Here is a 12,586-nt window from a genome sequence, read left to right on the forward strand (position 1 = left end):
TAGAGGCTGACTGGGTGGTATTACTGTACTATGCTGGATTGCTACTCATTGACTGTCATGGGTAAAGCATAAGGGGATCCTGCCTGTCCCTGCCAATCATTGGATTGAATAAATTGGTTTCAGTTTGCTTTTAAAAGTTAAGGGAACTTTATTCACCTATTGCACTGTTCGTCAGGGTTCCCCAATGTGTATTAACCCCCAGATTCTACTAGTGGAGCTAGGGAGTCCTTATAGTCACTGGAGTGGTGGACAGAGGCTTTTCCTCCAGAGTGTTGGGTTGAATGTGGCCCTTTGTTTTGATCAATATTTGTTCAATTCATTGTTCATGGAAGAGGGTCCATTGTCTGTTCGTAATTCCAAATGCTTAGTGGTCCCATCCTGGATCCTTGGTTGAACACAGTTTGTTCCTTGTTCTTCCCATAATTCTAGGAGCAAGAGAAATTTACCTTGCCCACACAGTTGGGGAGTGAGGATGCATTTTCATAATTCCAGATCAGATGAGTTCTATTTCCTCAGTTTGAGTAAGGCATACAGGATCCCATCATTCCAAGCCTGGTGTGTTGCCTTTCAGACTTCTTGAGGTTGAGGAGAAGGTTTGTCCTTCCTGTGGCTACAGGATGGGATCCACTCATGTGGTATATAGGGACCATGGCCCTATAATTTCAACCCCAAGCAGTGGAACCTCGGCTATCTGGTTGGGGCCTGGCCAGTAGTGATGATAAATCATGTAAAATACCTGTTCTAGATGTAGTGCGGTTCCCCCAGTAGGGTGTAAATTTTTCTATTGATATACCCATGATCTGTGCAGACATTTATGTATGGATAATGCCTTCGCTGGCCCATCCACATTCTCAATGTGCGATTCTAGCTGTAGTGTGAAAGGAGGTAAATATGTTTTGGAAGTTAACATTTTCTTAAATTGAAAATGTATTTCCAATAATACTTACCACCTCTCAAACTCTACCACCTTTTCTTCCCACTAAGAGCCACTATTAGAGACTGCAGGTTGAGTCAGTCTTGAAAAAAATGATAAAATTATCTGAATGAGGTGCTTATATACAGTACCAGAATAGAGGGTGCATTGATGTAGGTGGAGAGTGTTACAAGACAAGTATCATTAAAGGTATTTAAGTGAGGTATAAAAGACTGGAGCAAGTGAGAGAAAATCAGACCATTGCTTAGATGGGCAAAGGAAGGAACCCTAGCAGTCAATAATAGCTGTAGGGTAAAGAAAGGTAAGTATTATTGGAAATACATTTTAGATTTAAGAAAATGTTAACCTATGTTAATACATGAGATGTTCATGGGGTCTAATGTATATGGAGGATGTGTCACAGCTATTAGTGGAGGGCTATAATCTAATGCTGATTGCATCATAGACTAGTGCAGTAAACGTTAATACATGTGGGTGGGAGTTTTATTTCAGGTTTGGCACATGCAAGATAATATTTTCAGTAGTGGTGCAAGGTAATAGCTATCAGTTCTGTGGAGATGTGAGTATCCACCTAAAATACATTTTCTGGTGAGGAAGACATTTATCTCAGAAACATTGTTTGCCTCTTCTTGTTGATGAGAACTCTTTCTGGCAATGTCACGTGATCTAAAGTTTTGAATATCCATGATGCAATGCAGTACTTGTATCATATCTACCCATTTTGATCTACTCTTCCACCTTCCACATGACTGTTTTGTGCTTGTGTTAGGGGACCACATAAGCTCTATCTTCCAGCCCAAAGCCAGATTTTCTTGTTGACAATGGTGCTGTTCACATTGCTAACATAGTAGCTTCTTCTCCTTCAATGCTATCTTATTTCCACATTTGTATATGGATGTACACAGGGATTTCAGGGTTGGTTGTAGGCTTTGATTGATCAATACATTTGGTTTGTGCATGCTTAGTTACTAGTGGTTATCTCCTTGGGATTTTCCATTCAGATGAATGCCAGTGTCATGAAACATCACCCTTCCTCACATACTTGTGAACATGACCTAGTCTGTTACACATTAACCCTCTTCCTGACAACACTCCTGCAGACCTGATTCAGCTTATCACCCAGGTATATGCTAGTTTCAGTTTTGAGCCTACTTCTGTAATACTCGACGGGTTTAGTCATATGTTAGATGATTCTGTTTCAGAATTTTCTTTTTACTGCCTTCTTCTATTATTAGTTATTGCTGATTCTTTCAGAAATAAACTGAACATTGAATCTCTTCATTTTCCTTCTGTTCATTGTGCTTTGAGTGTTTTAGCAGGGTCTTCTAATTTGGTTCATATGATTTCACTGTCAGTCTCAAATTTTTTAATGGTGGAAGCATCTGTATGGAGTTCTTATTTGTGTTTTTGATTATTTTTCCTAATTTCAGTCAGTGGTAAGTCTCATTTTGATTGATCTTCTTCATCCCAGCATTTAGCTTTAAGCTATTCTTGATCTTTCATTTCATTTTCCCTGGAAATTTTCTTTGTTGGCTGCCCTTACCAACTTATCTTACCTATCCTCAGTTTCATACATGTTTTTTGTTTTGATTAGTGAGACTTTTTGCAGGTCATCTGCACTCATTCAGCATAAATTTCCATTCTTAAATACATGACTGGTTCATGCTCTTTCTTCTACACAGTCTTAGGCACACTTTGGTAGATCAACCACACTTTCATATTCCAGCTTATTCCTACTTGTTATCCAATTCAATTGAGATTTTGGATTATTACTTTTCAGGAGCCTCTTCATCCTTATCTTCTGACTCTTTGAGCTTTAATATTGAGAGTATGCAAGCTTATGTGTACCTTAATTGTAGCCAAAGACACATATCTCTTCTTTTGGGATTATGGCTTTCCCAATCAATTTTGTTCCTGTGGAGCAAGCCCATGTGAATTTGATGTCCCAGTGGAAGATGAGCTGTGACCTATTATCCTAGCATATACCTATCTCCCTACACATTCTTGCTTCTCTCCAGTTTGGTTGGATCAGGGATTCACTATTGTGGGGTTAATTTTTGTCCCCCACCAACAGCTCTTCATTTCTTCACAGATACATCTTTTATCATAGGAATCACCCATTATCACAGTCTGTCGTGTGGCTGTCTTCCTTTCATGCTTATCATGTGATAGGCATGATGAAAATTCAGACATACTCTCATGAGATTATTGAGTTTTTCCTACTCAATGGACTCATCAGCTGTCTGTTTTCTATTGGATACATGATTGTCTTGGACATCCCATGCTCAATGCTTTCACCTCTTCAGACAATTAGCATCTTCCTTTGGCCATGGACTTTTTGAGCTAGAATTAAAAGGATCTAATCTTTTATGCCTATGCTTCTCATGTACTCTCCAAGATCCTCCATGTCTTGCTGAGTTTTTCTCATAGTGCCATTTTGACCAACACAGCCATGGTTTCCTCTTTGCTACCTTTTCTGTCTGAAAGATCCTCTTCCTCTTTGGTTCAAACTTTTTTGTCAACTTCCATCTTCCACTCTGAAGTTTGACATCAACATCTTCATAATTTGCTGTTGTCTTGGTTCTCTGGGAGACATGGAGGGTTCTCATTTCATGTTGCCAATTTGTTAGCAAGGTTTTCATGCTGTTCTTCCCTTATAGTTTACCAGTCACTTTAGGTGTCATCTTTAGTATTGTTTCTCTTTCATGAAAGATACATTTTTTTGCATCATTTGTTTCTGATTATAAATCTTCTTTATTGGCTGCCTTTTGAAGCTGTGTGAATAGATTTGCCTGGATGTACCCAATTACCTATAACCCATCAACTTCATCATTTGACATTATCTTTGGTGTCCCAGTTGCAAATCCCTTTAAAGGATATCTTTCAGTCAAGTATGTGGGCCCTCAGTGGCACAGCAGTATGTCAACAGACTTACAATGCTAGAAACTGGGTTTCAATACCTGTGGTGAGCAGAGCACAGATAGCCCATTATGTAGCTTTGTGCTTAACTTCAAACAAACAAACCAGTATTTGGATGACTCCAAATATATTTCTTACAGTTTTATTAACATCATCTTGCTGTTTCTTCAGTGGAGGATTCCATTTACCATCAAATATTGTACTTGAATCCAGTTAGAATCCTTTACAGGTAAGTTTATTTAACAACAAAAGAAGAAAAATTTATTTGTGTCATATGAAACCTCAGTTTATACCACACATACCACCCTCAATGCTGACTTCCATTATAAGGTGGTGTCATCTAGATGTGGACAGCAGATGCCATCTGATGCCTCAGTAGGTGCCTATCTTTTCAGCTTCATTTGCTCATCTGATATAACTATAACAGAGCAGAAGTGATATCATTATGAATCTCCATACTGTCTATTTCTGTTCCACTTTCATAATAATATTATTATGCAGGAGATTCTAAACCAGTTCATAACTCATATTCTCTTAACAAGTGCATAGTCCTCTCCACTCCTTCTCAAATTTGTATTCAGTCCTGCTTATATAGTTGGGTTTTAATTCTGCTTTTTATTTCTCACGTTTGACTTTATAGCCATCAATTGGTGTAGGTGGAGTGCTTCATAGTCCATAAACCATCACATCCTGTGGTTCCCTTCTATTTTTTATTGTGGGTAATCAGGTAAATTGTGTTTCAGAAGTAAGTCTGCCTATTGGAATTTTACATTTTTTAGAATTAAAATGAATGTCAAACAAAGACTTACATTTCCACCCACCCCCCTACAACCATGAGATTTGCAATTTCACATCATGACTGCAAAAGAAATCAAGTGTTGAGCTGGAAATACTCCCCTGACACATGTGCAAGTAACATATAAGCTGGGAGAGTGGAGAGCTATGGGTAGGTATGGCACATGTACTGCATTGCATCAAGGACATTCAGAAATGTAGGTTTTGTGACATTGATAAAGGAAGTTATACTTAACAAGAAGAGGCAAACTGTGTTTCAGAGATAAGTACCTGTTTGAATTTGATTTTAATTGTTCAAGTTAAAATTTAGATTTATTGGTATTATCATGTAATAAAAAAAAATGAATGAATTCCAGTTTATCTGAATGAAATCAAAATGACGCGAACTAAGTAATATCAAAAAAGTAATTAAAACCTAATATCAACTCTTATAAAAAAAAAAAAAAATACAGCTTCATGTAGTTGTTGTAAAGAAAAAATCACTTCAGTAAAAACAGAATTATAGACAAATATATATATAGCTAAATAAAACGTGTATTTGTGTACAAGATTTACTCATAGTTTATTCAGAAAAGGAGGACCAGTTGCAGAATAATTTATAGAAGACATATGTTTATAGATTACTGCTTATGATTAAGAATTACATTTTCTTACTAGTATTTTTACATCCCAAATATTTATGTCATATCCAGGATAAATTTTGTTTCTTCATACAGTGATCTTTGTTAATATCATTTAGTATATATATATTTACAATGTGTTTATCATGAAGCAGTTGTACTTTTTGTTTCTTCATACAATAATCATTATTTATATCTTTTAATTTAGATATACTTGCAAGGTGTTTATCATAAAGCAGTTGCACTGCACATTTTTATGACAAATGTAATAATATTTCTTTTAGGTCGGAAACCACATGTACCTCCACCACAGTAGGAGCTGATGGCCAACGTTGCACTGTCACTGAAACGACCACCCAATACGGTGATATCGAAAAACATGGCAGTCTTCAGCAGAGCATGCAGGAGATTCTAAACCAGTTCATGACCGACGAGGGCAGTTCACAGACTGCCTATCATTTCGATGATGATAAAGAATAAACAATCCTTATCTCTAGACAGTGTTCTACAATGCCATTAACTCCTCAATGGCACCTGTTGTCTTGAAATTCTATCCTTATTCTGTTGTTGTCTTGAGTAGTATTTCATTTAGTCATTGAAGTCATAATTGTTTGTTTGATTTTGGACTATTATGTAACTTTTAAAGGCAATGAGAACCACAAACTATAAAAGAAGCTCCAAATATTGTGAAGGAATTTAAGCATTTAAACATAAAAATCTCAGCTTTGCTCTGCCATACAAGTGTATGTGTTGATGTTTCTTTGCTGAGTTTACATTGTGAGCTTTGCTGTAGATGGAAAAAAGTTGTAAGAGTAAGATTGTGATATATAATGAACTATTTACCTTGTGGTTGAAAATTTAATTCATGATCCTGCATTTTTAGTATAATGGCTTTTTAAAAAAATCCAAAAAACTCTTGTAACGTACTATCAAATTATCTTTGGTGACTTAATTTAATTCACTTGACTAAGACAGCAGGTCAGTTTGAATTCTGAGGGATAACCAAAAACAGGATATTTTCACTTGCATGAATTTAGCTGTAGTTGTATGCTTTAATTTGCATTGGGTAATTGAAGGTAAAACAACACAAGTGTATACCTTATATTTAACACATAAAACAATAAAAAACATTTGGACTTTTCAATTTGTATATTCTTTCCCCTGTTCTGGTATATTGTTTTTCTCCAATGGGAAACTAAGAGCTTAATATAAGTATAAAGTATTTCTTCCATATTCAGATGAGTTAATATTTGTTAAGTATTGTTTTAAAGCATCGTATTAGTTAAAAAAGTTAAAAGGGATATTAGAATAAGTAGTAAAAATAATATTTACAAGATTATAACATTCTTGCATAGAACTGTTGTCGTATCAGTCAACACCTTCTCAACCAGAAATGTCACAGTTGTAATGTAACCAAATGAAATGGCATCTTATCCTCATCATTGCCTTACCATATTCGTCTACTGTTATCAAGTTGTGAGCTAGTTAATGCATCTTTAATTATTTTAGGGCTTTGATTTTTACTATGGCAGCTTATTATTGAAAAACTTCTTAGAGTATCGGTAGAACTTGGGAAATGAAACCAGATTTAACCCCCAGGTGCATGACACATTTTACTGAATGTAATTGTGTGTAATGCAGTAAAAACTATTCAATATTTGGAACTTTGGAGATGGGCAAGTAATTGGCCCCTACTTATCCATCCCTGGAGATTTAATTGTGAGCTGGTAAAAATATATTGTGTTTCATTTCTTTACGGTAATTTAGAAAATTTCAAGTTCAATAAAGCTTTCTTGTTCACAAAAGTTGAAGTGTGTTTATTTCTTATTCTTCACACCTCAAATTTCATAAACGATGTAAAAATATCATACACAGAAGGTGAGTTCTGTACCCTTGGTTTAGAGTTAACGTACTTTTGGAAATATATTGACTTTATATTTGATGAGGGAACCCAAGTGTTTCTTTAAACTTTGAAAAATTTCATCTTTTGTCTGGTAACTAAAAAAATTCTAAACTATGACTTTTCACCTCTTCAGCGAACTTTCTTCAGTTAGTTAAAAAGAAAGAATATTTGATTATACTTGTCATATAACATTACTATTAGGCCTATGATGTTTTTTAACACTGCATACTATAATGATAGTATTCCAACCGTACTGTGTTATCCATTGCAGTATTTGATAATGTTGTGTTCTTTAGTTTGTTCCATATTCTTAAAATATTATGTATAAGATGATTTTTTGGTTGCGTTATTTTATGCCTCCCAGTGGCACAGCGGTATGTCTGCGGACTTACAACGCTAGAATCCAGGTTTCGATACCGTGTTGGGCAGAGCACAGATAGCCCATTGTGTAGCTTTGTGCTTAATTACAAACAAACAATCGTTATTTTATATTTCCTCTTCGTTATTACCTTGAGTTTTTGTATGTTGTTGGTGAATGTTATTTTCGTCTAACTTGTTTTAGTGATTTATCAATATTTTTTTTTTCTGGAAAACTATTTAGTTTTAAAGCAAATTGAAATATAATTTATTTCATCAATTTCTTTAGGTTAACAAAGGTGCAAAGCAAAGTTGTGTAACTTTTATTATACCAGTTTTTTATGTCGTATGCAGATTGTCAAATGATGCATGTTCTGTTGTGCATGATGTTTCTGTGTATTTTTCTTGAATGTGTTATGAAATCGAAGTGTGATATTTGTATATAAGTTAATAAACCACTGTAAAGGATGTACCCTTAACTTGTATTGAATGCCCTCTATCGCAGGTGGTTTCTAGTTAATATTATGTATATAATCACTTACTGGTTATATATATATATATATACGAATATGTAAAAATTATTGTTAGACCAGTATTATTCACATTTCGATATTGAAAGGACATTGTTAAATATCGAAAACAATATAGTAATGTAATTTTGTTAATGTTTTAAGGTTATATATAATTACTTGTTGTTTTTTACCAATATAAAAAGATAAGGCAAAATAACTTGAGGATCGCGAATCATAATTAAGCTATATCTGGTTTTAAAAGTTGACAATAATTCACTTAAATAGTGAAAGCCATAAAGAAACAAGTATGTGGAATTAACCTAAAAATGACTGCCTAATACCAACGAAACTGAGATAAAAAGATACAACACCTAATTAAGATTTCTTGATACAACTTTTCCAGATAATGACTAACGATTTGGGAACAAATTAAATTATAAAACTGTAAAAAAACAGTCATAAGTTTCGTTCAAATGTCTAACTTTTCAGAAGTATTATAATTTGTAATAAAAGTGAAAAACATTATTTTTTGGTTATGTTGTACTCGCCTTTTATAGCAAGTATTATTTGTCTTACAAAAAGTAAAAATTAGTTATTTTTATAGAATGTAAAAGTGAGAGGAAGATGAATAGGTGCAATTGCATTCCAAAGTGCAATTTCGCAAACATTTTTTAAAGTTGAAGTCTGTAGGATAGCAAGATAAAATTAAACACGATATTTTGAATTTACATAATTAAAGCTAAAAATAACTTGAATGAGTTCATCGTCTATGCTCGTTCTGAACTTTATTGTGTTTACACAGAGGAAATAAATAATTTTTAATATACAAATATAACTCTGTGAGAAAAAATCCACAGTAGCCCCAAATTTATTTCTTAGTACAGTAATGATCATCATATGTCAAAGTATTCTTTTGGGATAGACCTGGCATGCCCAAGGGTTCATGCAATTGCCGAAAACTCGCACTTTGTGGCTATGATTATGTTTTTAAGAGTGACGGTCAAATCCAACTTTTCGATTAGAGTAGGCCGAGAATTGGTATAAGCGCTGTTTACTAGCTGCTTTTCGAGTTGAGTCGTTAATCAGGTGAGTCCGTTGGACGAGCGGGACGGTGACCAGGTATGCTTTTGGTGGTATAATGTCAAAGTGTTGTTTATTTGTGTAAGTGTTATATAAGTTTGGAAGGGAGGGGTGCATTTACGTCAGGAATCAGGTGTTTCTGAAAGAACTGTGCCGAGTGATTAGTGTTGTTATGCTTTGTTATAGTAAGTTGAATTTAGGTCGGTGAATCTTTGTTTTGTTGTTTGTAGTTTACTGAATTTGTTTAGGTAACATGACGGTGTGTATATGGGTGGGCGGTTCTTATTGCTTTGGATTATATTTTTTCTAACTTTTTTTATAAATGTTGTGGCATGTTAAAAGTGATGGGGTTACCGTATTCGATGACTGGTCTTATGTACATTTTGTAGATTAAAGTGAGAGATTGGGCGTCACATTCTTTCGCACACCCTTCTATTCTTTTGAGTTAACTTATTCTTTGCGTTGCCCTCTTGAGTGTGTTATGTAGGTGCGTATTCCATGTTAATTTATTGTTGAAAGTAATACCTAGAAAAGTAATAGTGTTAATGAACCTGTCGTAGAGCTTGAGTGTGGTGTCGTGTATTTTAGATTTGATTCTTTTGCGAGCTTTCTGAATATAATAGCTTGTGGTTATATGTTTAAGGAGAGATTGTAATTTGTGTGCAGCTAAGCGGGGGTACACGCGATGCTCCATAGGGCGAGTCTTCTGCGTACTGGGAAACGTGTGTTAGTGAGTGAAAGAAATTTTACGTCGTGTACGAATATTATGTATAACAGAGAACTTAAGACTAACCCTTGTGGGACTTCTACAAGCAGTGTGAAATGAGTGGATGTGTCGTTGTTTATTTTGGCACGGGCGGTTCTTTTATCTGGAAGTCCAACGCATAATGGGTTCAGGGATGTTGTAATGAGTTAATTCATACTGAAATCCGTCGTGCCAGACGCTATCGAAAGCTTTCCTGACGTCGAGAAATGTAGCTGCTGTCGCATAATTGTTATTAAATCCTCGGTCAGTCTGGCGAAGTGGTCTGTTGTCTGTCTACGTTTTCTGGAAGAGTTCTGTACGCCTGTTAGTAATTTGTTTGTTTCAAGTTGGTGGAGTAGTCGTGCTGTGAATTTTTGTCCCGAGGCAGTTAATGGGTCTGTGGTTGGAGGAATCACTTAGGTTTGCACCATTTTGGAGGATGACCGCTATTAGGGCGGATTTTCAGGCTGTGGGGTAATATCCAGAGTTAAGAGAAAGGCTATATGCTGTGCAGAGGTGTGTGAGTAAGGTGTGGGACGCGTTTAAAAAAAAAAAGAATATAATGTTACAGATACCGTCTTCGCCTGGGTAGGAATTTTTAAGTCGCTTGATCTTTATTTTAAGCTATCCGATCGTGATGGGTCTATCTATGTTGTTGCTGGTTGGTGATGGTACTGAGTTGAGAGAGGTGGGGAAGTTGGGGGTGAATGTGTCTTGACTATGTGTTTCTTGACGTTAGCGTAATGTTGTTGATCGAATGATTGTGTCTCTGGCGTGGTGAAGATTGTTTTGAAGTAGTCTCTGAATGTGTTTGCTTTTTCAGTGTCTGTGGACGTGAAATGTGCGGTCTTTACAAATGTTTTTTGGCCCGACATGGCCAGGTGGTTAGGACGCTCGACTCGCAATCTGTAGGTCGCGGGTTCGAATCCCCGTCACACCAAACACGCTCGCCCTTTCAGCCTTGGGGGCGTTATAATATAACGGTCAATCCCACTATTCGTTGGTAAAAGAGTAGCCCATGATTTGGTGGTGGGTGGTGATGACTAGCTGCCTTCCCTCTAGTCTTACACTGCTAAATTAGGGACGGGTAGCGCAGATAGCGCACATGTAGCTTTGCGCGAAATTCAAAAACAAACAAGCAAATTGTTTCTTTTATATTGCAAACTGTAAGTTTATGTCTATCTTTTTAAATATTATAAAAATATTCCACATAAGATGATAGCAAGAATAATTCTTTAATTTTCAGTTAAGCATTCAGTACCTACAAACATACACGTTTTTTCAAATACGATAATTGTACAACTTTTCATAACTCATTAATGTAGAAGGAATTATACAGATCATATGATTTTACTAAAAACATGCGCATTTCTGGTAATGAAAGTATTCACCATCACTTAGGTTTAGAAAGAGATCTAATATCCACCCTTTTGCTTTATATTGGCCTTTTGTTTCTGATAAATTAGGTTTTGTTACGTTTTGAGCATCAAGAACATCTTCCTGATGATGTGAAGACTTTTGCTCGCCCAGGCTAATAAGCAAACTATGTCGACAAAAGGCATCCACAGTAGCCTTACTTTAGGTTTCAAAAACGTTACGTTAATAACTTAGTAAGGTGTTATCGGGTTTCATTTGATTTTCAGTATTGTCCACAGAAAAGTTTTGCATAACGTAAACTTTAGATTCCTCAAAATTTGTATAAAATTGTCTGGTACCAGTAATTTGGTCTGACACCATTTAATGAGAGAGTCAAGTTAGGTAATTTCCATTTTCTCATTAGTTTCAATAGCATTTCCAGATTCTGATTTATTGTTTGTAGTTATGTGCAAAGCTACACAATAGGCTGTCTGTGCTCTGCTTACCGCGGGTATTGAAACCCGGTTTCTAGCGTTTAAGTCTGCAGACATACCGCTGTGCCACTGGGAGGCTTTCTGATTTATATAAACTTGTAACTTTTCTCTTTCTTTGGTTGGGAATAGTTAGAGTAGCATCTGTTTCTATAGTCTTTGTTTCAGAAATACAGGAGCGTGTCCGGGAGGGGGGGGGGGATCACAGCCAATTCTTGGGAAAAAATCGCGAAAACGAAAATTTTTCGTTTTTTTTCATTCAATTTAGTTTTTAGTTCTATGATGTAACGTGCTTCTGCATTTCACAAGTGCTATTATTAAATAAATCGCCAACATAATAATTTTTCGATAACGAAAATTTTCTCACCACGTCTCTTTTACGCATCTGAGAATATTTCTGAAATTCACGCACTTCGCTTGCACGTGCACGCACTTGATGTGTCCATAGATATCATATGGATGTGTCAGTAAAGCGGGAATCTATTTGTACATCAGTCAGTCTTTTACACAGTTGTTTGAATCGTTAACTCACAAGGACGATGTCGTAACAAAACGTTAGAATAACAGAATTCTTCCAGCGTTTGAGAGTTAGAAACCATCCGTGATAATACATGTACTTTTATGTAAATTGTAATTTGTTTTGTTAGATCTAGACCTTTTTAGGTTCAATCTTAGATAGTTTTGCCGTGGCGCGTCATCCGTTGTCCGCCATTATGTCATTAAATTCTAGATGTTCATTTTCCAAATGATCATGTGATACATAACTCAGTGGTCGTGATGTACTATACACCTGGAAAAAAGTTAAGCACCCACAAATATTTTTCAGGATTGCTTATTGAAAATAAGGTTTAATTTTCATGATGTTGAGCAATGT

General features: G+C 35.7%; 1 protein-coding gene across 10 annotated transcripts in view; it reads left to right on the top strand.

The window, feature by feature from the left end:
* The window catches only part of LOC106463825 (ankyrin-2-like), a 253,624-nt gene extending 246,551 nt beyond the window's left edge, over nt 1-7,073 (top strand). For all 10 annotated transcript variants that reach the window (XM_013923893.2, XM_013923894.2, XM_013923895.2 and 7 more), the window contains one exon: nt 5,553-7,073. In XM_013923893.2, the coding sequence (XP_013779347.1) occupies nt 5,553-5,748 (196 nt within the window). In that variant the 3' untranslated portion in view covers nt 5,749-7,073. The remainder of the gene's footprint in view (nt 1-5,552) is intronic.
* Nucleotides 7,074-12,586: the final 5,513 nt, after the last annotated feature.

Source organism: Limulus polyphemus, unplaced genomic scaffold (genome assembly GCF_000517525.1).
Source record: "Limulus polyphemus unplaced genomic scaffold, Limulus_polyphemus-2.1.2 Scaffold1493, whole genome shotgun sequence".
In the NCBI taxonomy this organism is placed as follows: domain Eukaryota; kingdom Metazoa; phylum Arthropoda; class Merostomata; order Xiphosura; family Limulidae; genus Limulus; species Limulus polyphemus.